This window comes from Rhipicephalus sanguineus, chromosome 8 (assembly GCF_013339695.2).
Source record: "Rhipicephalus sanguineus isolate Rsan-2018 chromosome 8, BIME_Rsan_1.4, whole genome shotgun sequence".
NCBI lineage: Eukaryota > Metazoa > Arthropoda > Arachnida > Ixodida > Ixodidae > Rhipicephalus > Rhipicephalus sanguineus.
The window spans coordinates 61,753,473-61,780,283 of NC_051183.1; the positions used below are offsets into that span (position 1 = coordinate 61,753,473).

Sequence of the window (26,811 nt, forward strand, 5' to 3'; positions counted from 1 at the left end):
TGAGCCATTCTGGAAAAGCACAGCTCGTCCTAGCTGAACTGTCCACAAACCCTTTTCGATGAGTGCAGATAGTCCTCTTGTGATGATATCTCCCCATGAGCGTTTTGAGTGAGGCACTCTCGTTTGCGGGACAGTTATTGCGTCACTCAGCAGATGCAGGGCTGACCTGGCAATTTCTTTATCCTTCATTTGCTGTGTCACATTTTTTTTTTTTGGCAACATTATTTTGAAAATGGTGTCCGGTGGAAGAAACGTGAGCATTCTTGATTCATTGTAGTGGAAAATCGTTTTGTCATTGTCAGAATTGTCAGAATGATTAACATTGTCAGAACGGTGAAACAATTGTCAAAATGACGAAAGTTTCCAATGAGTACCTCTTCTTTTTTTCATTGTTGCTTACCGGCAGGTAGGTGGTCTCTGCCCATAAGCAACAATAAACTTCTTCACAACTTGTTATGTACTTCAACAATTTTTTTCCGCATCAAGAACTTTTTTTTTATTTAAGAAAGACAGTGAATATATGAAATTAAAGACAAAGAATATTTCTGGGGCAAAAAAAAAAATTCTCGATATATCAAAATGATCGAGGGGGTTAAAGCCCCAAAGCTGCTTACCTGAAACGGTGTCCACTTGCTCTGCCACTGGTGAACCAGCTTGCTGAACATAGAGTACGGCCCGCAGGCGAGCTGCTTTCTCAGTCGTCCATACGTGCTGAGCTCCTCATACGTCATCCCCATGTCAGCCTGTGCAGATCGTATATGGCCACATTGTAAAACAACGCAAAAAGGCGAGACACGAGAAGGAGGACCACACAGGACAGGCGCTCGACTAACAACAGTTGTTAGTGTCCTGTGTGGTCGTCTTTCTCGCGTCTCATCTTTTTGCGCTGTTTTACAATGAAGTTAAACCGACTAGGCCAATTTTACACGCTGTTGCGTATAGTATATGGCTAGTTTTCTCACAGTGCTGTTTCACAACACTAAACATAGAACTAGAGACCAGCAGGAGAGTGAACTAGCATCTGTCATTCCAGAAACGTTAGCACTGTAGTTACACAAAATTAAAAAGGTATACAACCTGACAACCCTCACCCATGCACGTCATGCATGTACATTTGTTTAGCTTTCTTCTCAACCCTTTCAGACACTATGTACACGATTGTGTATACCACTTGCATTTGCTATTTGTATTGACTGGGGACTAAGAAAGAGCAAGATACATTGAGCTTTGGATGAATTGAACCTCCTGCATAATGAATGTATCTTCATTTAACTTCATTTTGCAGCATACTGTTGCATATGATCACCTTGCTGAAGGCACTACCACATTCGACGAGTCGTTCGACTTGCCACTTCCCGCGAGCCTTGTCTAAAGTACAATATTTTTTTTTGTTCAGCATGGACATAACCGAAAACGAATTTGCACTATACTTCAAGCCAGAGATTTGATTCTATTTATGCAAAAACAAGGCACGAACAACTCCAGAATAACAATCCAGAATTACAATTTAATTGGAAATAATTACTATAACACACATAAATTAACATATTATGACGTTATTTTTCTTGTGATAGAATATCGAGTGCCTTGAAATAACGTTGTATTGGTTTGATGCGTTTACAGACAGTTCTTCATAGGTGGCGTCTGAAAGGGTTAAAAAGCGCAGCTCTCAGGTGCCCACGACAGCGTTCAGCGTCCCTCATGCCTCGTCCGTCGTAACCAAGGAAGTGAGTACAGCGAAAGATGCAAGTGAGTGCGGAGAGTGCATGGTGAAAGGGTGAGGAGGAAAGCAGAGTGCTGCATGGGGCTACGAGATGGCATCATGGTATTTGCAATCTTCACCGTTGAAGCACAGATTCTTGTGCTGCGCTTCAACCGTCCACAGGTCTTTGTGCCACTGAAGCTTATTGCTGCCATCAAGAGACCCGCGAAACAGAAACGCGTGTACGGCTGCACTCAAATTTTGTATCAGGGAATATTGTAATCACAGGTCATTTTTTTTTCAATGCCATTAATATTTTCACCAGCTTGTTGTGACAGCGTAGATTTCAATGACCCCTGCTGTGCCCTGCATAATTATTTCTTGGTAAAAATGGATCACATTGTACTCTAAGGGAGCCAACCACTAAGTAAGGCAAATTTCAGGAACTTTCACTGAGCAAAAATGAGATAACATGGAAAGATGCTTTGAAATCCATGACGTCACACTTGACATAGGGCGTTCCAATTTTTTCTAATAAGGGTAAAAGAAAGGAACTTTTACCCTTATTTCCTCCACTAATAACACAACTATTATTGTAAAATTAATAACAGCATTCACAAATAATAATTTATCAGCCAGAACCGACTTAGAGCTTCACTTTAGTGTCCCTTCATTACAGAAATTTTCGACAGAGATATTAGAAAAAGAAAAGGAACTCTTCAGTGGACTGAACCCTAGGTCAGTTTGTTAGTCAACTCTACGATGATGGAACGATAATGAAACGCACCTCGTCACTCTGTACAGTGTGTCCGTCTTTCAGTGGGGTCAGTTCCGCAGTTGGTGTGGCCCTGAGTATTCTGGAACGATATGAAACAGCCACTAGGTGTTGACACTCGTGTGCTCTTTATGTGAGAAGCGCTTCAGGTAAGCATGACGAGAACTCGTCGAACAAGGAGTGTGACTGAAGTTAACGTTTGCACAAGCCACCATCTTAACATTAATTTCCGTCTCCCTTTCAAAAAAATACTATATTTAAGACACCGATCTTAGAAATTCTTTAAAAATTCTTTACAGTAGCTATGGTACGTAAAACATTCGTGACCGAAATTCCAGTTTTTACATACCACAATTATTGTTCAAATCGGTTTCGAACATCCATTTTTGTTGTACTGGACACAGTTCTGATTCCAGATCATCGTGATATGATGATTTACTTTGAAACTCTCTCAGTTCAGAAAAAATCTTGCTTCCCAAAAGGCACATGGAATGTTTGATATTTTAAAAACTACACAATATCCTAGAAAAATATTTGCAAATTTGAAATCAGCACAGAAATACATAAACTCAGCAAGTTTCATAAAAATCAATCAATAACTTTAAAAAAGTTTTAAAGTGCCATGTCCCCTTAAGGAGATGTTGGTGCCAGTGTGTAGCACTGGTTACTCCTTGTTTCTTACATGCTAGTTGTCAGAATATTGCCAACAATCACAAAACAAGACAAACAAACATGGACAAAGATTCAAATACTTGTTTGGATTTCAAGTAAGCATGCAACACGTAAAACCACTCACTCGTTCAGTGCCGACAGCTTGAACGTTTCGCAGGCGTATTTCAAGAAACGCTTCAGGTCAACTTTGCTGATGCCCCCGATTGGGTTGATGTCTCCGCTCGAACAGTCGTACTTTGTCAGGTACCCACGGAGCCTGCGTGAAATGACGCGGCAGGCTTGCCAAGGTGAAGGTTTTTAAACACGAGCAACTAAAAAACAAACAAACTGTGTACGAGTAACGAAATGAGGCTGCTACAGCTGCTTCCACCTGCAGCAATGCGATTGTATGTCTACCGTTTTTTGATACAAAACTGTTAAACCTGCTTAATTTGCGGTTGACTGGTTTTTCGGTACTTACAGCATCACTGGACTGGGTCTCTTTGCAGAGAGCACAAGATGCACAGTGCTGGACAGTAACATTGTCCTCAATATAAACTAGAGCTGTGCGAATAGCAAAATTTTGGGTGCAAAGCGAATTTGAATAATAAAGATTGAGTGCGAATCGAATCGAATAATTTTCGAATATTTCTCACATTTTTCGAATATTTCGAAGTGAAATTACAGAAAAAAGGTGCAAAGAATCTCTAGGTATGTTCTTATGAGATAGCAACATGAAAGTGTTTCTTTTCGCTAGGTTGATGATGTGCTGGCGAGGTGGTGTTTCGTAGTTGTCTTATCAAGAATGAGGCAATCTAGAGGCCGAATTGTATTTATGTGCATGATTTGGTGCAACCAAAGTGTTGCCGACAACACTTTACACGTGATAGGCAAAGATGCCATTTCCTCAGCCTCTCCTCCTCTTTCAACTTCTGTGGAAGCCCAACTGATGTGGCGGACAAGGGTGCGCTCCCTTCAAGTCCGGAGTTCCAAATCTGCCTCGTAGACGTCGATATATAAGAACATCTGAAATTTTGGATGCTAAAAAGCTTCGGCGTCCGATTTTTCGGACTTCCTGCCCAAATTTCAGGTCCAAAACAGCATTAGTTGAGCCCCCACCTCTGCCACATCTTTCATCTCCATGTTGGAACCAGCGTTTTTTTGAGTTAATACATTTGCGACCGTAGCAGAGCTTGAAAGGCAGCTTTGCCGCAATACAGGGGTGTGATGAGGTGAAGCACATTAAAAATCTAGGGACCACTTCTAATCGGATATTAACTGTGTCTTGGCAAAGTTCGACCGTAACGGAGCTTGAAAGGCAGCTTTGCCGCAATACGAGAGTGTAATGAGGTGAAGCATATTAAAAATCTGAAGGGGTCACTTTCAATCGGACGTTCACAGTATTTGTTTTTGGGAAGTTCGAATAGTTCGTATAGTAAGATTCCGGTGCGAATTGAATCGAATAGCAAACACTATTCGAAAAATATTCGAAATTTCGAATATTCGCACACCCCTAATATAAACACCATGGATTTATAACACATGACTGGATATGAAGAAGTAAACATGAAATACGAGTGGTAATGTTTTATTTCAACCAACTGTTCCCAGGCGACAGTGGTGCCACTGTGCAGGGCAGTATGAAGGAATGTATCACGGATGTCGTTTCAGCCAATGTCTGTAGCGAAGCAGCATGCAGGATTACATTACAGTTTTGTAATGGCACCAGCGAACTGTTTCTTTTTTGGTTGCTCTAACACATATTTTAAACATTCAGCAAAATTAACTTACTTTCGTTTACGGACATTTATTACCTCCACAGTATGGCTGCATTAAGTTCATGTCTGCTGATATCTAATGCATGCATGTGTGGGCTTCTATTATGATCACACCTTTACTAGTGGCACTTTGTTTGATTACTAATTTCCATTTAATATGCTCAACTTCTTAAAAATTCAGCTGATGTTCAGTTCACGTTCGGGTGACGTTTTGTTCGCGTTAAACTTGTCTACCTCTGTGTGAGCTGTTTACGTGTATTGTGCCAGCTATTTTAATATCGCTTATAACAACTCAGTGTTATTGCAAGATGCATACCTGATGTAATTTACAGCAAAAAGTAAAAAAGCAACCCTGAAGATCAGACCAAAGGGTAAAATAACGGGCCAAATGTGTGCAAAGAATTCAGCGAACCTCATGCACGTAAAATATTTTTCGCTGCATTCCTAAGTTCTCTCACGTAGCAGTGATATCAGAATCTGATGAAATCTGCCAGGTCATTCAAGTTTTTTACTTAAAGGGACACTAAAGTGAAACAATGAATCGATTTAGACTGATAAATTTCGCTCTGAAAACTCTAATTTCGTTAATTTCCCCATTATAGCTTTAATAATAGACGAGAGAATCAAGGTAAAACTCTTTATTTTAATTTCATGCCGAAACCTCCGTGCTTGACGTCCCAGATTTCAAAGTGTATTTTTCATATTTTGGCAACGTTGGCCCAACGAAATTTCCTGAAATTTGACATGCTGAGTCTTTGGCCCCCTCAGAGGACAACACACTTCATTTTCACCAATTAGGAATGACGTAGGTCCTAATAGATGCCGTCAAAATCTACCGTAAAAACCGGAATATAGGTCGAATTTTTTTTCAGGAAACAGCCCTATAAAATCGACCCCCGTCTTATATACCAGTCATTGGCAGAAAAACTTCGCAAGTCTGGCCACAATGGGCAACTGAAGTTAACTGCCTCCATTGCTATCGCAATCATCGGCGTTGCTTTGTTTACTACCACCCTTGTGCCAAGGGCGATCTCATTATGCGCTTTTGTTGTTGTCTTGTGATTCTATTTGAGCTCCAAGGTGCTTTTTTTTCTTGTTCTCGACCGGTGGCCGATAACAGTTCGCTGCAGCGTTCAAGAAAACGAGTTCAAGAAATCGAGTTTGCGAAGGCACGAAGAAATCTGGTCTGAAGTGAGTGAAAGGTGTGCCAACGCGAGCGGGAGCCGTGAGTCATAAACAGTAACTGAAAGTTTATCTTTGCACGGGTGTTCTCGCTGCTCCTATCTCGCCGTGTACTGTTTCTTTGTTGCTTCCTGCGATGCCGGCAGCTCTGGTTACAGCGGCACTATGGCTATTATCAGCGGGCAGATCGAGTGCATCACAGAAGCATTCGCTACTGGCAAGACGCTGAAGGATCACATAAGGACACCGAGCGATCAGAAGAAAACTTTGTTTCGGTGCCAGACCGCAGTGTACATCTAGAGCTGGAAACTAAGGTTGCACAGTTTAACCTGGAGCTGCGCTCGCGTCGTGGTTGCTGCCAGGGACCTCAAAGCGCATCCAAATTAATGCTGTCAAAACGGTTGTGACGTTTCACGAGCATAATGCTCGAGCCCATTTTTTGGCTTTCTGCCACGTGGAACTTACGTGTAAAGACACGTGTAAATAAATGGCATTTTCACTGCGCACCATTCGAAATTGCATTTGCTTCACGGTAAAGGCGCCTTCCTATACATAGGCCGTTCCATGTACTTTTTTTTTCTCGATTTTCAGTAGTTAGAAGTAGGGGGTATGACCTATATTCTGGTTTTTACGGTAGGACGTCACGGCGGATGGTGCAGGAAGTTCAAGGTGGCATCGCCATCTGCATTTTCTTTTCGCACGTTTTCTCGCTTACCAAATGTCTTCTCACGGCAAATGTGGTGATTTTGGTATTGTGAAGAAGCAATTTATTAATACGATAAAAATCGGTTTTCTCTTTAATGTCTCTTTGAAACCAGTGAACATGAACATGCGTCTGTATGGGTACACCAACTACCTGAATCACACCAAAAGTGCTTGAAGAAATGGAAATGGGTAAATGTGATTGGAGGAAATGTCGATGCAAATTCTCTCTGGGTGGTATTGTGATAGAGTATGGGTGGAGCTGATATTTATCCTTAGGTTGTAACCAACTATAAGCAGAAACTCGTTGAACGCATAAACAAACTGCAAAGGCTACAAACCCTTCATCCACGTTGCCGGTGGCTAGGACCAACAGACCGCCTGGTCGATCTCGAGCCCAGAGGATGAGTTGCGCAAACAAGTAGGCAAGAACCATTCGTAGCCTGGCCTGGACATTCTGCAAAGCCAGGTCCTCCCGCGAACCGCCGCCCAACACTCGAAATTTGGGAATGCGGCCCGTCAGTGTCGAAAAGATCGCGACGATGGCCGTCACAGCCGCGTCGATGGCTACTGTCATGTGATAGCTGAAACAAAGACACGGGAAACAAATTTATTTTGCCGCAGCGCTGTGCAGTAACAGCAAAATGTGGCACGAGCGATATTGGAACAGCACCCTAAAGAATTCAATGACTCAGCAATGAGCAGGTTCATGCTAGCTAGTAATCCATGACTTCCTCTTTAGCGTAAAAAAAACTTCTGGAACAAGAGACTAAAAGAATGCAACACACAGAAGCGTTAACTTCTAACTGAATTTTTATTGTTCGGACACATATTTATAATGTTAGCCATGCGCCTGCACCACTTCGCTTCCAGAAATCATGACACCCTAAAGTGATTCAGTAGAATCTCGGTGATATGAATCTCAAGGGGGAGAGAAAATATTCATGTCACCTGAAATGTCGTATCACCAAAAAATCAGCGAAATCCGTTTTCAAATCAAAGTACATATATGCACAAAACATTTCTGTCGAAAGAACTCGCGTATGTCTTATTGGGACACATGTGAATGGACCAATAAGGGATGGCGCAGCTGGCTGCCGCGAACGCGTGCATCAATGCTTTGGCGAACGACAGGAACGCTGAAACACTTCGTGCCCTTTTACAACTTTATTGCCTTTAAAGGGACCGACAACCAACTTTTGCGGTACCCGTTTTCTTGAGTGCAACGGGAAGCTTACCGGTCAGAGCTTCTAATCACGGAGTGGTAACGCGGAGAACGCCGTAAAACATTTGTAATCAGAGTTTTTCGATCTGCAGCGATTATGCAGTCTTAATATCACATGCTGCAAACAGTGAGAGGTGAGCGCGATAGCGATTATACGCCAGCAGTGGTGACAACATATGCCCTAAGTATAAAAAGGCAATGTTACGTTTTCAAAGCCTGTGGCGCCGCGACTACTGCTTTCTAGCCTATTAAATTATTCTACAATAGTTATAGCGTTTTTCTGGGGCTTCTTGTAGAAGTACTTTGGCCGTACACAGGTCGCTTTATCACATTTTAGTCAAGCCAAGCCAAGCTAAGCCTTCGAAAACGAAACAAGTGGTAGGATACACCAGCAGTGTTGTTCATGAAGTGGTAGCAATCCTCCACAGAACAGTAAGTCGATGGCGTTTTGCGAGCAGCAGCGCAAACTCGCGTGCTACTCTTCAAAGGTCCGATACGACGAGAGCAGATGAGAGTCGAGCTACGCGGGAAACGCCGCCCGACGCCTCGCGCACGCGCCGCAGCCTCCGTTTCACTGGAAGCCACAAAAGCAGCGCTGCATCTCATGCTTTACTTCTTTTACCTTAGAAACAAACGGGATTCGACAATAACATACATATTCAAAATTTCAGCCCTCGTTCTGGTGCGTGTAAAAGCATTGGGCTACGTACAACAAAGTGCTTAAGACTGCATACGTCTAGTTCATGGCGCTCGCGCTAGGCTGCGCGACATGCCGGTTTTTGTTACTTTTAAACGCGATTTAAAAATATAAATCCTACTCAGATCACGAAAAGTATTCTGGAATCTGTCACTATAATTCACGGCCTTTTCATTTCCACCAGGATCTAATCACCCGTTCTGGCCAGTTGTTGGTCCCTTTAATCTACCGCTGCGTTAGCCAGGTACCTGTGGAGCTGCGTAGTCACTATCGATGAACGCGTCGATAGCGACTGTGGTTTCGTCCATGCGCATACTTATGAAGCTTCCGGAGCACACTGCTCTCGGCCGTCGCTCGACGGTTTCGGTACCCAATTTTGTATCACCTGTCGCGATGCACAAAAGTGTTCAGAACATTCGAAATTTGGCCTACTGGACACAATGGAATTCGGCTGGGAAATTTTACGAATTCGTATCAGACCAAAATTCGTGTCACCGAGATTCTACTGTAACTAGTCAGCTAACCAGATAAAGGCATCAGTTACACGAAACATGTGATAGCGACAAGTCAAATATTCTGTAGGAGTTTTCTGTTTTTAAAGTAATTGATGCCTTTCTCTTGTTGGCTGTCTAGTTATAACAATAGGGTGTTGCGATAACTTCAAACTGATGTGTGAGAAAATGAAAATCATAGCTCAGAATCGGGATGATGCTGTAGGTGCAATGCAAACAAATCACATGTGTTATGCTGTTTTTTGTAGTGTGATACTTAATGTCATTCGTAGGCAAATAGCCTACAAACTAGATTGCAATGCAGTGAAGGCTGACATGACGTTATGTACCGCTAAGCACAAAGCTGCATCTGCCAATGCTTATTGCCACTCGGCATGGTGGTTCAGTGGTTATGGTGCTCGGCTGCTGACCTGAAGGTCGCAGGGTTGAATCCCGGACACGGCAGCCGCATTTTCGATGGAGCCGAAAATTCACGAGGCCGGTGTACTTAGATTTTAGCGGCACGTTAAAGAACCTCAGCTGGACAAAATTTCCGGAGTCCTCCACTATGGCGCCCCTCATAATCATATTGTGGTTTTAGGACGTAAAACCCCAACAATTACTATATATTATTATTGCTTACCGTAGCAATGTAGAGACACCACATACATTGCTTTACCTAGTCTTATGCAAAATTTCTAGTCTTATGTAAATTTACCTAGTCTTATGTAAAATAAAATTTCTGGTAGAACACATATACAGGTTAGAATAACAGATAGCTGACCTAGTTGGTAGGCATTCATGTTAAAAGGCAGGACGTGCAAACATGGACACAAGAGCCGACTTCTTTCTTTTTCCTTACTGTGTGCCTTTTCAGTTGTTAGTTGACGCTTGTGTTGTCCTGACTTCTCTCTTGCATGCGTGTTTGCATGCCCCGTCTTTTAACATGGGATACATAGGGCACAGCGTTTCCGTCAACGCTGTGATATTGTAACTTCTTTCTCCAAAAGTAGACGAATTCTCTTTTCACCTTCCTATCTGGTTGGCCATGTCCTTGGACAGTGCTCGCGTTTCACGTGACGAGTTCTCCGTGCCCATGTAGCATGTGACGAGGACCCGGTTGCACAGCTCTCGTGGCTCCTTTGGCACGTACTCGGGGTCGCCCACTATGCGCCTGGCGTCCCTCAACACGTCCGGATCTGAGATAACACACAGCAGCGCGTGAGAACGCCCGGATAATGAAAGAAATGAGGGCAGCTTGCACTAGCAGTGCAAGGCTGGACTAACAGCAGAGCTTGTGGCGGACCTAAATCTTAATTCAGGGTCTTAATTAGTATGGTCTTAATTAGCAAGGCCTTAATTAGCGACGTCACAATTGACATATTCTCAATTATCATGATCTTAAGTAACATGGTCATATTAACATGTATTAATTAGCAAGGTGCTCTCTCTCTCTGTTCCTGCCTGTTTCTTTCTCTTTCTCACTTTCCTGCCTCTTCAGTTTATCTGTTCTGTGCTTCTCTTTCGTTTTCTTCAGAAGGCACACGCATTGAAGAAACGCCTACATTGCACTTCCATCGTGTCAACCTCAATATGTGTGCTGGCCACAGGCCTTATTATCTGCCAAATTACTAGGCAATGCAACCTCAATATGTGTGCTGGCCACAGGCCTTATTATCTGCCAAATTACTAGGCAATGTAGAAGAATGTCCTATGACTATCCTCATTTCTCGAATGAACGTCACCAAGAGCAAACTGTCTTTATTTATAGTCAATCCTAAGATGAAGAAGAGGATGAAGAGAGCGCATGCCGGCTGAGTTATTGTGTTGCAAACGCTAGGTGCAGCTTAGTTTTCTAGTCACGCAAAATGGCCGAACGAAAAGCTTAAACAGCTCTGCTGTTAAAAACTGGTAGCAGGCACAGTAGTCCCGGATCGAAATGCGACGTTTTTTTAGTACTATAACAACCGCTATGAGCAACTGCTCGTGATAACCGCGTCATGTTGCTATAAATCTGGCCACTAAAGGTAATGTTGGCTCTAATGTAAGTGTTCGAGTCAGAATTACGCCGATACGACACCAAGTGTAGACAGTGTAAACGAAAGTATGCATCACTTAGCCCTAAATTTTCGCATTTAGATCGATGAGTACAGTACAGGTTAGCTGTTTACATGTGCTACTCTGAATTGGAACCTAAATCTGATTACGTCAAAAAACTATACAGGCCTTTTAATATTTAAATTATCTTTTTAATGTTTAATTTTTTTCCAATGCTGACGGAATTGCACGCTTATGCTTTCACCTGAGTGTTTTTACACAATGCAACAGTGTACGTTTCTGACGAGTGACATACAACGTTTTTTGTTTTATTCTGTACATTGACTTAGGTTCTTGTACTTTTCATTGCCAAAAATTTCAGTTTTTATTAGAGAAGCTTCAGACAGCAAAAGTGCTGTGTTGCTGCAAATGCGGGGACAGAGACCTCAGTGAGTTCACCAAAGTGGTAAAGTGGGCATGTTGGTATTCCATGCTTAAGAAGGGTAGAAGCGCACTGAAGACGAGCACACAATGAAGATGTGTGTGCGTGTGTGTGTCTTCATTGTGTGCTCGTCTTCAGTGCGCTTCTACCCTTCTTAACCTCAGTGAGGCAATTGCCTTCCTTCAATCTCTGTCTCCTCTGGATGCTTCAAGAAAACAGGTTTAAATTTATCTTTAGAATTTATTTATTATTTATTTATTTTATTCATTTTTATTTTTACATACTGCAGCCTCAATGAGGCTATTGCAGGAGTGAGAAAAGAAAACAAAACAATAACAGCAAATCAACATTCATGAACATGCTTCCAGAAATTCTTTCAGTGGTAAGCAACGCACACTTCCGGGCAACAAATTGGGCACATACGGTAGACATGTGCAGCTTCCGAGACTTAAAGCCTAACTTACCGCCATTCTTCACGGCCGCGCAGACCATGCGGCACATGGAAAACACGATTGCTGCGACACTGGCACTGTCAATTCCGCCACTCAGCGGGACAAAGAACCCGCCTTGCCCGCTGCGTCGCAGGTAGTCCCAAAGCCAGCAGGCAGGTCCCAAGCTGCGCATTGATACCCAATTGAATTGAATTTGAATTTTATTTGCCAAAAAGGTACAAAAAACGATAAATACATCAGAAGTATGTAGGTCCTTAGCATCAAGCTAGTTTGGGTCCACACATATAAAATTACGGAGATATCGTCATGCAGGAGTTATGGTGAAGAAGCAAACGCAGCCGGTACTAGACGAAATGTTTTATTGGACAAACTTGTGTCCAGTAAAAGAAAGACTCAAGGTACAAGGAACACTTGCTCTATAATCATAAACGTGAACGCGGACGTCGGTCGGCGGAATGCATCGTCTTTCACACATCGGTGATCAAACCTTCCAGCGTTATTGCTAGTGCTCGTGTAATCTTAACAGAACAACCTGAAACAATCGCAAAGCCTCGCAAACCTTGTGGCGTGGCCTGTGCCAAGCAGTGTTAACAGTTTTTGTGGGTGAAACCTGATCAGATAAAATAAAGAACTAAGCATGCATGGCAATTTATATGCACAAAATAGCAATTTTAACAGCTTTTATGTGTCCACGTAGGTGAAGTAGCTGATATTGTATTGTAATTATACTTAAACATTAACACAGGTTTTGTAATAGTGTTTCAGGCTAACAGAAAAACATTTACTTTGTTTTATTTGAACAGGACGACTGTTCCACTCTTCCTGCATAATCACCATCACTCAATCTGTTGCAACATTACAGTTGTACAGCAGAACCTCTCTAACACGTTTTTCGTGGGACAGTGAAAAAAACCTGCAGGGAAACTTGTACAGTTGAAGCCCTTTATAAGAGACATGCTCCGAGGAGCAGTTCTTGTCCCTCATATGAGGTGTCTCTTGTAAGTAGGGTACCAGGTTCTCATTTTCAGATTAACCCGTTTCAATGCAGGCACACTGGTGTCTCTTATCCCAAATTGTCTCATACCGCAGAGCCTCTTATAAAGGGGTTCAAATATAATGCGATCCTGCGGTTAAAATTGTGAAAAAGTGCTGCTAAATGATAAAACAGACACATGCACACAGCTCTACTTCAGAAGAACTTATTCATTAAAGAAGTCTTTGATGGATGTTTGGTAGGGATGCGCAAATGGTGACTTGGACAAATAATTTCAAATCGAATAGCTTGAATAGTATATATTACATATTATAAAGAAAAATGAGAATTTTTGTCATCGCCCAACTAAACTGCACAATGTTTTTAAAGATTGGAACAAGGCACGTGTGAATGTCACTTCTTTGGTTCGTAGTGAACTGGAAGCAACTTTGGATAAAAGCAGGATATGAATTTCAGTAGGATGCTAGTGATAACCGGTAAAATATGTTACGTTAAAAATTTACTATTTGATCACATAAGATACTGTATAACGGGCTTTACAGTTAAAAATAATTAATCAATGTGAGGGTAATAGGTTCCTTTAACGTTCAAATAGAGCCTTACGGCAGTGCGGATTTTTCCTGGACAGGTGTTTTCACAGCATAGCACTCCGCTGCAGTGAAACCACCTTTACAGGAGGGTTACATGTGGTCTAATATACGCCTATTCGTTCATTTTGAATACTTCTGAATTGCGAATAATTTAAATTCGTGTCGAAGCGATATTGAATACTGTGATATTCGTTCGAATATTCGAAGTTCTCGAGTATTCGCACATGCCTAATGTTTGGCATTTCTTTTGCACCTCTACCAGAACCAGACCCTTTTTGAGCACTTACACAGCCTTGTGGCAATACACATCACCAAACTCATTGACGCACCTCTCACTGCAGTGACAGCTCACAATGTATCAAGCAGGAACGTTGCAGGAACGACGTGTGAAAAGCGGATTCTAATACATAGGTGTCTAGATTCGTTGCTGGGACTGGATACTAGAAATTTTACATGCGGGAAAACGTAGACATGAGGAACATATAAGAGGGTTTCTACAGTAGTGTCTCCAAACTCACAGCCCCCATCACTTCTTGCGCTGCATGGAATTCATAGCCTCGCCACTATTTTGTGTAGCAAAGCACTGAGCTGTTACACTCTCTTTCTCCTTGTTAAACGTTTCAATCCAGCATAAAGTGACAGTCTACTTTGAATGAGAAAGCTCGCAAATTAGTTGACAATTTATTTCTGGAGCGAACACTTTTTTTTCTTTTTCTTCTTTAGGTTAGGGCTTAATTTCAAGTCAATGACAGTTCCAGGTTACTTTTCTGTTGTCTATTTTGTAGGCATGGGCAAACATTTGAGCACTTCGAATATTCGAAGGAATATTACAGTATTCGAATTCACTTCAACACGAATTTAAATTATTTGAAATTTCAAAGTATTCCAAATGAAATAGGCGTATATTTAACCGCATGTAACCCCTTGAAAAGATGGTTTCACTGCAGCGTGGGGGTGTTATGGCATGAAACTACCTACCCAGGGAAAATCCGCACTGCCGTGAAGCTACATGTCAAGAATAAATGTACATATTACCTTCACCTAGATTATTCTTTAAGTTTAAAACCTTGTGATACGGGCCTGTACATGCTAAGTATATACTAAATTTTAAAATGTAACATATTTTAACGCTTATTACTTGCACATTACTGCTATTAAAATCTTGCTACTATTTAAAGTTACTTCTCCTTTACTTTGAACCAAAGAAGTGTCATTTGCAAATGCCTAGTTCCAATTTTTAAGAATAATGTGCAAGATAGTTGGGTCACAACGAAAATGCTCAATTTTCCTTTCAATGTGATATATAATATTCGAACTATTCCAATTCAAAATTAATAAACCAAATCACAATCCGCTTCGAATTCGCTTTGAACCTCAAATTTATTATACGCCCATCCCTACTATTTGTGTATACAGCTGAGTCTTGGTGATACGAATCTCAAGGGGGACCGAAGATATTCATAACACGCAAAATTTTGTATCACCAAAAAACTAGCGAAATCCATTTTCAAACCACGATATATGCACAAAACATTTATTACCACAGAAAGAGCTCGCGTATGCCTTTTTGGGACACACGCGAACGGACCAACAAGGGACGGCGCAGCTGGCTGCCGCGAACGTGTGCATCAAACTGAAAACTTAAAGTGTCGAAGTCCACTCAACCACAGTCATAAGTAAATGACAGGAATACCAAAACGCTTCGTGCCTTTTATTGCCTTTAATCTAGTGCTGCGTAAGACGCATAGCTTCAGAGCTACGTAGCCGCCATCAATGATCGCATTGACAGCGACTGCAGCTTCGTGTGCAGTGGTTGCAGAAAAGGGTAGTTCCGTTTTCAATCCACGTGCACTCGCCGCACGCGTACTTCTGTAGCGCACTACTGTTGGCCGTCACTTGGTGGTTTTAGTAACCAAGTTCGTATCAACCATCGCAATGTAAAAAAAAAGTGTTTGGAACATCTGAATTTCGGCACATCAAACACAATGAAAGTTGGCCGGGGAATTTTATGAATTCGTATCAGACCTAAATTCGCGTCAGCCGGTTTCGTATCACCGAGATTCTACTGTAAACCGAGACAATAAAGAATTATTGTTATAATCATGTCTTGGATACTCACGCAATCTCTTCCTCTGGTGTTGGAAATGCCCATTCGATTATCGGACTGGGTGGGACGGCCATGTCGGCAGTGCTGGAGAGAGAGTAGTCGACAACGACGCGTGGATAACCTTCCGATTCTGCCCCCTGAAATGATGGCCGAGAGCAGTCACTGAGTGAGCAGTTTCCCGGTGAAAATGTGCCCAATTTCCTTCCAGGATTGCACCTAACTGGTCTGGTTGGTACATCAATAGGACGAGAACAAATGGCGGCAGACACGGGACGGTGCTAGACATGGGTTTGTCATTCTCTCACTGAACAACAGGGCCATGTCTAGCGCTGTCCCATGTCTAGCGCTGTTTGTCCCCGTCCAAATTTTGCTGTGACCTCTACATTTGCGAATGGTCCCCAAAAACAATGGCACACATATGCACGCGCGCACACACACACACACACACACTTCACGTACGATATATTGGTTACTGCAGTACCATGGTATAGTTGTGCAATTTCAGTATCAAAATGTCCATTTTTGCAAATTACTTAAAAATACGAGTGCGCAACTTAAACAGGGACTTCGGAAGACAAAGACAAGCGCATACAGTTGAGCTCGACTATATCGAACCCATTCATATCAAATTATCCCATATATCGAACAATTTCTAAACACGGTAAATTTACATTGAGGATATATAGCAAAAGTTACTGTTACATCGAACGAAAATAGCAACGACAACCTATATATCAAAAACCATGTGCCTCAAAAGTGCCCCAGCAAGTTGGCTTTCCCTCGCAGTGGCGGGGAAAACTGCCGGCGCCACCATAGAAAAAGTGGTTTAGACCCGGCTGTGCATGGGCGAACACCCCCCTGCAAAAAAATGATCCTGGCCTGCTCGCAGCGCTTACAGCCAATCAGAGGCCGTCATGCTTTCTACGAGGCGCGGAGGCGGTACAAGTGAGCGCCATTTTTTCTTTCTTTATGCTTGCGCGCCTGCTGCTGCATCTTTTCCTCGAGTCCTCATTCAGCGTGGTCCGTGCTGGTGGTGTTGCCTGTTGGCGCTCTGTGAACTTTCTTGGCGCGCTGTCGTCATGGCTTGTGCAAAGAGGCAGAATTTGCCGTTCGCCGCGAAACTCGAAATCATAAATCGAGTCGAGCGCGGTGAGAAGAAGTCCGACGTTGCCGCCACGTACGGATCGACATTCAACGAGTTCGTCAGTGCGGACGATGATGTCGCCATCATGGGCCAGCTACAAGATGAGGACTACGTTGCAGACGTTGTGCCGACCACGAGCCAAAGCGACAGCAATAAGGAAATTGACGATGGCCCGTTGCCTACATCCTCCGAAGTGATTAGTGCACTTGCGTTGGTCCGGGGCTATTGCGTGAATATGGAAGGCTGCTCCGACTCGTTGGACGACGTGGAGGCGTGCGTGCTGTCGCAGGCAGCGAAGTTGTTGAAATGGAAGAAAATCCAGGACTATTTTGTTCCAAAGTAGGGCACGCAAGTAAGCCACCATATTAATAAAGTACTTTTCTTATTGGTATGTGCCTTTGTGTCATTAAATCCTATAGCGGGCCTATATCAAATTATGCCATATATCGAACTAAGAAACGTTTTTTGGCGAGTTCGATATACCCGGGTTCGAGTGTACTACCAACTGAACGTTTATTTTGAAAGCACTGACATACATGTACCGACAGATAGAAGTTTCGCAAGAAGAGCCAATAAGAGAACACAGCGAAGAAAATACAAAAGATAAAGAATAGAAGATATAACTGCCACACCTGACCATAGCCTGCATTGCCTTGCAGAAAATAGTTAACCTCTGCAGCATGTGCCGCTTTCCAAGAACATGAGTTCCCTGTCTGTCGGTATATATATATATATGTCAGTGCTTTCGAAATAAACGTTCAGCTGATAGTATGCGCTTGTCCTTGTCTTCCGAAGTCCCTGTTTAAGTTGCGCGCTCGTATTTTTAAGTAACATGAAGCACCAACTCGCCCAATCAGTCATTTTTGCTAGCTTTTAAAATGTGTCCATTATACCTAGAGCTTAAAATGCACCATCTGAAAATAATCTCTTTGCGTAATTCAAGATTTTGTCCTGGCTGGCCTTTGAGTGTTGGCACCAAATTCAATCACAAGAAGTTTGCGATCCTCAAAAGAATATTTAAATAGAAACTGGCAATGGATACTGCACACATGAGCTTACTTGCACGCAAACCACCTGAAAGTAGAATGCTTCTGTTTATTACAATAAATATTCACTTAAAGCTTATAATTTCAGAAGATAGAAAAACACTCACTTTCAATGTTCGACTCCTGTTCTTCACTTTGTATGCTCTGACATCCTCCAGGTCTAACGTAGCAGTTGTGACTTCCTGTTGAATACAAAAACAAAATTTGCGTTTAAGCTTCGCTTCAAATAAACAGCACTGCTGAACTTCAAATCAATTATTTCTACAAGCAGCTGAACCATACTGTATTTCTTTTCAAAGAAACGCTGAAGAGAAACGTAGGTCAATCTTTGTTATAACAAGGTTGAGTATGACCCAAGAATAGCTTTGTTCTGTCTTATATTCGTTATAAACATATATCCGCAATACTGTAGTAGTAGTGGGGAGACAACTTTTCACAGATTTTGTCATGTCCATAATTTGTTATATCCACGTTCATTATACTGTGGTTTCATGGTAGGTCAAGCTGTGTTCGTATAATGAACTATTAAAATGCAAAAAAATGCATTTTTGACCCAAGAAGAGTCATAATTTTACATAAAACATTTGAGAAGCACAACCATACAACAGCAAGCGCATCTTGTGCAGTGGTATAAATACGTCGTCCATACTACTACATTTTAATTAATTCTCTCGAATTAAAAATAAATTCGAAATGCAGCACTGAATTTGCCTAACCCATTGAGCAGTCAGTATTAACAGTACAGTGTCTGCATTATCTGGGTATATTGCTTAGTCACTGAATGCTAGTGCCATATCTTTTATAGGTAAGATGCAAGGCAAGCCAATAGGAATTGATAGTGTATCAAGTTACGGGTGGACGGCTATTGCTCTCAACATGTGCTATTGTGTAATAGATTTTTATCCATTTAGGGCTATAAGAGATTGCAATCTTTACAACACCCATACTGTTATTAAGGTGAAAGCGTTGGACATCTCATGAGTGGAAAAATCCGGCATCCAGCACCAAAATTACCTTACGTGACATCATCAATTACATCATGCCGTGACACCATCACGTGACGTTGCAGGTTGTTAAAATTTGTGAAATCGCCAGTGACGTCAAGTCATGATGTGATCGCATGACATCGTCGCCTGAAGAGAGCATAGCGTTCAGTCTGTGCTCTCTTTAGCAATACCTGGAGGGACTGCGAATTTTCACGCAGCTAACACGAGGCTCCACTTGTGGCATCAAGTGTTAGAGAGGCAAAGTAGCTTCGCAAACACTTACGACTTCTTCCAAGGCAAACTGCTTGGCTATGGCAGCAAACTCGCCATTGATGGCAATGCTCGAGCAACCTTGGTAGTAGACCCGTTCACCGTCGCAGCCTCTCAGGTTTGAAAACATGTAGATGCCGCCACACTATCCAAGAAGAGATGGCAAAACCAAATAAGCCTTTATTATCCAACACAACAAGATCTGTTGGCACCTTAAAATTAAAAGCAATTTGCATAAAAATGTGATATGTAAATTGCCTCGACTCGTATTCGATGTGCAAAGTGCAAGAGCAAGCGATTGAGAAGGCAGTGCACTCGGTCACCATCGAGAAAAAGGACAATTGAGAATACAATAAAAAAAACTATAACTATCACTAGGAGTTCATTAATATAACAAGCATGATGAGGTCTACTCTCATTAACCATGAATGGCCGTAACCTGGCAAGGCATTGCGGTGTTAGCCAGTAACACGGGCTCTTTCGTAATTGGAGCTTCCCCCTGAACATATCATGAAAAACACAGTGCCATATACGCCTCATTGCAGAAGCAAGAAAAACATACCTACAGAGGTGAACATGCAAGTAAAAGCATGCCACACAATACGAAATATGATTATAAGGTACAAAGCATCAGAACTAATCATCCAGGAACACAGTTTGTACATAATTTACACCGTGAAAACAGTAACAAAAGATGGTTATTTTCCTAGTAGAACTTCATGAACCTTTCCATAGCAATGCTAGACAGCTCTTTCTGAACGTACCTTAGCATTGTGTGGTTATAGCAATGTGTCTTATTTCTTGAATTCTTTTTTATATGTTTGCTATGTTAGTTCTTTAATGCAGTTATTAACATAGGAGAACCTGTTTACGGTTTGTAATCTTGGGGTCTCCTGCATATTTCCCTGTAATGTATTCCCTTACAGTATCACTAATAAAGGTAATCGACTGACATGGTAACATGTTCAGAAAAAGCTGCCAGTGTAGTTTTAACACACAAGGTATTGCTGTGTATGCGAACAGTCCCGAAGAAGTGTTTGCTGCAGCACTTGAACATAATTTTAAACTGTTAATTTATGTAATAAATGGCTAACAACTTGCCGGAGCAGTTGGTTCAGGATATAGAATGCTCACCTTTGCCGTAGCGGACTTGATTCTGTCACAGACGACGTAGTTCTTTCGTAGCTCGTGATAAGATCCACTCCCGTTGACTATGATCTCGGCGCCATCCAGCGAAGCCATTATGTGAGAACTGATGTCCGTTTGAATGAAAGAAATATGTTTTCCTTCTTATTAAGTGATAAGCATCCCAAACATCAGCAAAGTCATTGTGCTGCCTGCTTTTACAAGCGGATCCATTCCTGCTGCCTGCCAGCACACAAATGCACGAAGCTTGTTTATGACATCAAAGGCATTTTGATAGCCCTGTAACTTCAATTTACGTATTCATGTAGTCATCATCCACTCACCTTACTTTATGAAAATGCACACTGCATTTGCATTGCATATTATGAAATGTCTTGTAGCTTTGCAGACTATTTTGCAACGAGTTTGTATGACTTCACACTTTTTAAAGTTTTTTCAGTCAGGGTTCTCTGCTAATAACATGTACTGCTTAGCCACTTGCAAATTACAGACTATTTTCCTCTTTACATTTGCAGCTTCCACGATATTTACAGTTCTGCATTTTGAAATGCATTGCTGCATTTAGTGGTTGATATTTATAATAGTAAACTGCAACAGCGTGTTTATAAGTACACAATCCTCTAGCTTCTACAAATTTCACTTCACAAATTTTACTTTTAACTATTTTTTTTGGAAGCTGTGCATATGCGCTTGAAGTAAGAAGCATGATTCTCACAGTCTGAAAATTTAGGAACACATGGCAATTTTCGACGAGCAAACAAAAAAGCAATGTTTTTCTTGGCAAACCTAAGCATCAAACCCAAAAACTGTATGTGTCTGTGGGTTGCAAGAAACAAAGACTGAAAGGTTTGTAGAGACTTGGCTTCTGAAGCTTCAAGATGTGTTTGCGATTGAATACCTCAGGGGATTCCAGAGCTCTTCGCAAATTTCAAATCCAATGCACGTGTCCTTCGTTGAGATGAGAGCGTCTCCGATTGGCACCACTTTCTGTAAGATTTGACAATGCGATCGACGTAATCAAGGTTACCAGCTGGAGCAGCCTCTGCATTCATGGCTGTTTCAGCAGCCAACAGCATTTGTAGTCATGGACGGCCCGGTTATAGGGACTGACAACCGCTCACAATGCGGTGTGCGATGTTGGAAGAAGTGAAAACTCCCCAAAGTTTGCCCTTTTGTAAAGGATAACAACAAATCCAGGGACTGACCATGTATTATATAGTGATAAGCATCAATCACACTGTTCACAATTTAAGTAGGAATTACCATATACCTTTAAATGGCGATAAAAAGTAGCGAAATACGATACGTACATCATGTCATCTTGCCAGAAGACATAATACTGTGTGATGCAGGTAATTAAAGTAGTGTGGGCAGCTGACTGTTACTTAGTTCTACCATACATGGTGGTTACATATTGCACTCTTTGTATTATACACTCATTCATGCTTTATTGTCAGCATATTAAGTGGTAAAAAAAAGTTCACAAGTTCACAAGGAAGTTGAAAAGTTGGCAAGCGATGATACTTTCACGGCAACGAGTGAAATGACATATCTGTGATAAACCATGGGCTTCCATCATTGCACGGCAACACATTTGGGGACCTTTGTTTACTCGTGTGCGTTTGCGATTAAATGGAGTTCTAAGGACACCCTGTGAGATTCGAAGGGCCACTGACTAATTCTGCCACAAATGGATGCTGGCCCTACATGAATAGTACTATTTGCATATTTGCACAGCCTGCCAATGCCAGCATATAATCAACATCGACCTCACCTACTGCTATTTCCAGCATACCTACAGTGTATGACTATCCCTATAGCAGATGGAAAATTTTGATAAAAAATGTGCCATGGTGTTTGACATGTTACCATGATATGACTGGTCGCAATGATTGGCAAGCTTTCTGTTATACCAAAGAGACACTGGTAGCATGAAGATTGGTCGTTAGTCCCTTTAATGAAGCTATCTTGTGACGAACAGTGCAAAATAACCTAAACACTAAGAATGAAGAAAGGAGGATAAACATGGTCCTCCTTTCTCCCATCTTCGTGTTTACTTTATTCTGTACTCTCTGTCACAAGAACATAGACTACCAACTAACTCAATGAACCATTCTTTTGAGGCCATGTTGCAAGGAAGAAAACTCAATGCACGTGGATGTTTTCGGAAACACAGAAGGACGTGAGAGGCGTGAAAACAAACCTGGTCAGTTATTTCGGAGATCATGCGAGGTAGGAAGAACTCCTCAACGCGACGAGGCTTCTGCCACGGCGTGAACCAGCGCGACTCGCGGTAGCAGCCGTCGTCGCACATCATGAGCTTGGGGCGAATCAGCAGAATTTTCCTGCGAAATCAGGAAACTTTCAGTAGGAAATCACCCAAACGACAACGAGTAGTTCTCTGTGCGAAGCATAAGGTAAACAGTAATTCAGGCTCGTCCGAGTGAAATTCGTTTTCACTCTGGTGCCTCGGGGAACTCACTTGTTGAGAAAGATGACTCTGCAGTTGTAAGTGACGTTTCTGTGCATGACAGGCCTGCAAAGAAAAAAAAAAAAGACTGGACTAAAATACTATGGCAGATATCCTTAATTGATCTGTTGAAATGTGTGAACGCGGTGTGGTACCAAGCGGTACCACACCGCATTCTCTAAAATTTTCACCTCTAAATTTTCACCTCATGTGACATCAAGGCACTAATTGCCAATGAACGAGCTTTTTATTTTTTAAATTCTGGGCTGCTAAGTTAGATACAGGTGCGGCCCTTACAAGAGTAAGGCCCTTGCACAAATCCATATGATTATCCGTTTTACTTTTTGCCAGTGACTACTTTCACTAAGTTATCACTGTTATGAAGTTGTCGCACTGCACAAAATGCACTTGCTTTAAGTAAAATTTTGCATATGCTGTTGCCCATACCACACCTCCTTAAACAGGTGGTACGGGAAACATTTATGCTACTGTACAATCACAAACCTACATGGATTTCACTGGTTGATCTAGAATGTGTGTGAGAAATAGGGAAGTATGTATGGAGATTCAATGGAAGTTAACTTAATGGAAGTCACTTAACCCTTTCACTGTTGGGTGTTTCTGACCGTAACACACCCCCAGTGTCGGCTTGGTTTGGGAAATATGAGGGAAGCTTGAAACGCAGAGAAAGGGTGCATTTTGAAGTCAAGATGACAGATAGAGATGGAGAGGGGATGCAACAACCTTGTTTGCTGCTGATATCAGCAAGCGAGGCCTCAATAAGCGAGTGAAAGGAGCGATCGAGTCATGTTTCGGTGGAGAGGCAACGGAGTGCGCCTCTGAACTTGATACACTGCAGCAAACACGCCAAACAGAATAAATTAAAAGAAAAAAAAAAGCCCTGCAAACCCGTGACAGGTTGAAGTTGAAGTTTATTGCCACATAGTTACAAAACATGTATACACAGCAAGGATGGTGGGATAGAAGCTCCATATAGGCAGCTTGACTGGTCCCACCTCCCCATACAATAACCCTGGCAGAACAACCCTTGTGCCCGTAATGCACTCGCGCCTTGTGGTCGCTCAGCTTGAGAGAGTAGCACATGCGGAGCGACCACGCCCCACAGTAATGAAGGGTGGGCGTGGTCACTCCGTACTCTTCAACACACGTACAAACACAGGGATGAAAATACGTGCTTCTAGAAAGATTCGAGATGGCGCAACCAGTAGAATCACGCTAAATCATGCCATCTACGTGCTTTGGCGCCAATTTTTGAATGCACACTAAAGAACATTCCAGTACGTCAGTGACACTGCGGGGGAGAAACGCGAAAACGTTTCGGTACGTCAGTGACAGCGAAAAGGTTAGTTGTTGCTTCAATTTCTAAGCATTGGTTTGCACAGTAAAGAGTTAGATGCATTGGTATTCACTATTTGCAGTGGTGTTCAAGCATCTGCACCGTTTTTACACTGTAATATAAAGGCTAGAATGCAGGACACTGGCAAAAAAAGGTGGCAAAGGTGCGTCAACTTACATGCCAATGTCGACCATAATCCCTTCGCATGTTGGATCACGCAGCAAGGAGGCAAGGACTTCCCAAGAGTGAAGAAGTGTGTCGCTTTCGTAGAAGTGGTCGGCGCATCCATATCCCCTGGAAAGATGAACGCGGCTGTGAATTCTGGACCAACAATTCATGAATGAAAGCCATCTAGTTTTTTTAATTTACAGTTCGTTCATCGCTTTCTTGGCAATCTTAGGATGTAAAACCCCAACACTTATTACTATTACTTCTTTGCAATAAAAGTGAAAATACAAACATCCTGCACTAATATTACAGATTTGGTAGACAAATACCAAAGCACACTCACACTTTGTGGATGTAAATAGTCAGAATACAAGTTAGACATAACTGTAATTTGTAAAGGCATGCCTGTGTTACGACCTCTACTTACACTACGACAGCCAAAGTTAGCTAGGCAATTCGCAGGTGGTAGTAACAGGCCAACTGAGATTAGTCGACAATTACATACCACAAGAAATAGCCGCTTAGCCTTCGATTGTCTTGGCACTCAGGTTATTGTGTATATGTTTCACAGATGTCTTACGAACACATTTAAATATGAGTGTCTCAATTGTGTACAAACATACACGTTAACATGAAGGCAAAGACAAGAACAAAGTAACGGGCAAAAATGACAAGGATCGGTCAGCGTCTTTGCGTCATAAGTTGACCTTTAGCAAGCAATGTCACAACCTTTCCGGTCCATGCTTTATAATCACATCAGGGTCCTGGCATGTAAAACTTGACGATACATCTATATATTTTTTTTTTGCATCCTGCCAAACATGCAACTCACTCAGTATGTCATTGTTTCAGCTAACAACACATCATGCTGCATTTGTTCGTAGTGGCAGTCTCACTTCTAGCTTTGACAGGAGACTAATTGTTTGTTGCATTGTAATAAATTCATTTTATTTCTGGTGCTATTACACGGTCATTTGCATTCTCGCCGAGGTGGTGCGGCAGCATCCCATATACGTATGAGCTCTATATGCAACAAGTGAAAGAAAGAAAAAAAAAAAAAAACCTACGTTACTTCCAGTTCAGGGCCTGATCTGAAGGAAGCGCCCTTCGCCTTCGCCTCCTTGATACCTTAGAAAAAGAGAGAGACTATACGTTAAAGAGAGAAGGCAGTGACAATAAAAGCGGGAAGCACCGATCGAAGTGAGAGGATGGTGTATTCACTTTTGAGAATTCGCCTGTAGTTTCCATCGAAATCCAGCGCCCACTGGTTAAGCGTGCACACAGCGAGGGTCACTTTGCGTCCCATTGCGATCTGTAAAGAAAGAAACCATCGACATGTATATGTGAATAGAACAAGTGTAAAACACAACAACCAACAGAAAATCAAGCCAAGGAAAGTAGCAACAAGTGTAGCAAGGCATGAGATGCGAGTGAAATGCAGAGGTTTCAAAAAGTTCACGCACGCCTTGATTAATAAAGAGCTATATTCGTCCCTCGCGCTGTGTATGCGGCACGCGTTGACATTCGGCTCAAGAATTTGCGCGCGAGTCAAGGTTGCACCGCATTGGTTTCGAAGAATCCTTGACGCGGCCTTCAGCAAGGTTGTATCTCGCCAGGACGTAATGACGGTGCGCTCACGGGCAGCCGTAAACTGCCCTGCCCACTTCCGCAGGCCGTCTCGTTCGCAATGAGCTAACCGCGGAAAAACGGAATGAAATCAACAAAATAGGACGCACCTACCGCGCGCGACTAGTTCAAACAGCAGCTGAGCGGCGCCCGTGCAAGCGCGGGTTCTTTTTTTCTTTCCGATCCAAAACGAAAACAGCTGTGCAGCCGGTGAAGCGTGCGTTTCGAGCACGCCGCATGCAAAATAGGATTCAGAACACCGCCAACGAACTGAACACGAAGAAGGACGTGTCAGACTCACCGAATGCGTAATACGGGGCCGTGATCAACGATGCGGGAGACGCGATGCCGGTATTTCTAGCTGCAAAGTTTACTTTCAAAGCGCTCCAACGTAGCACGAAGCGACTGCTGCCAGGGAGCACGCTTCCATTAAAGGCGAGGTTCAAGTCGCTTCCTACAGATGGCGCCACTGCTACCTCAGATTCAACGAGTCAAATTGGTCAAATACTAATCCCCCACTTTCTTACTTCATAAGTAACCTCTAGTACGGTGGACGCGGGAATTTCACCTGCGATACCTTGCGCATTTAGGCGTCAACTACTCACTGCTTTGAGATCAGGCTGTCACAGGAAAACGACAACCACGAGTGCCGACTTTCCCAATTCGTAGTTTCGTTTCCGTCTCACAATTTGCTGGGAGCGGCGCCCGCTCGCGCTTCCCAGGAACAATGGGTGAGACGGTGGAAACCCAATCGACGCCCGGCATGCGAGGAA

The 26,811-nt window shown here is 42.5% G+C and overlaps 1 protein-coding gene across 3 annotated transcripts in view; it reads right to left on the reverse strand.

The window, feature by feature from the left end:
• Window positions 1-26,455, reverse strand: part of LOC119402012 (glutamine-dependent NAD(+) synthetase) — a 34,813-nt gene extending 8,358 nt beyond the window's left edge. The window contains exons 1-17 of one of the 3 annotated variants that reach the window (XM_037669045.2): window positions 26,340-26,455; window positions 25,634-25,724; window positions 25,480-25,540; window positions 24,422-24,538; window positions 22,900-22,953; window positions 22,621-22,762; window positions 21,316-21,404; window positions 20,406-20,523; window positions 19,285-19,416; window positions 18,123-18,197; window positions 15,838-15,962; window positions 12,147-12,298; window positions 10,234-10,402; window positions 7,132-7,374; window positions 3,274-3,405; window positions 2,490-2,559; window positions 615-743 (exon numbers count right to left, since the gene is read on the reverse strand). In XM_037669045.2, the coding sequence (XP_037524973.1) occupies window positions 615-743; window positions 2,490-2,559; window positions 3,274-3,405; window positions 7,132-7,374; window positions 10,234-10,402; window positions 12,147-12,298; window positions 15,838-15,962; window positions 18,123-18,197; window positions 19,285-19,416; window positions 20,406-20,523; window positions 21,316-21,404; window positions 22,621-22,762; window positions 22,900-22,953; window positions 24,422-24,538; window positions 25,480-25,540; window positions 25,634-25,718 (1,893 nt within the window). In that variant the 5' untranslated portion in view covers window positions 25,719-25,724; window positions 26,340-26,455. Of the gene's footprint in view, window positions 1-614; window positions 744-2,489; window positions 2,560-3,273; window positions 3,406-7,131; window positions 7,375-10,233; window positions 10,403-12,146; window positions 12,299-15,837; window positions 15,963-18,122; window positions 18,198-19,284; window positions 19,417-20,405; window positions 20,524-21,315; window positions 21,405-22,620; window positions 22,763-22,899; window positions 22,954-24,421; window positions 24,539-25,479; window positions 25,541-25,633; window positions 25,725-25,875; window positions 25,986-26,148; window positions 26,209-26,339 lie in introns of those variants that run through there. The other 2 variants (XM_037669046.2, XM_037669047.2) reach the window with 2 other exon arrangements.
• Between the last annotated feature and the right edge of the window lie 356 nt (window positions 26,456-26,811).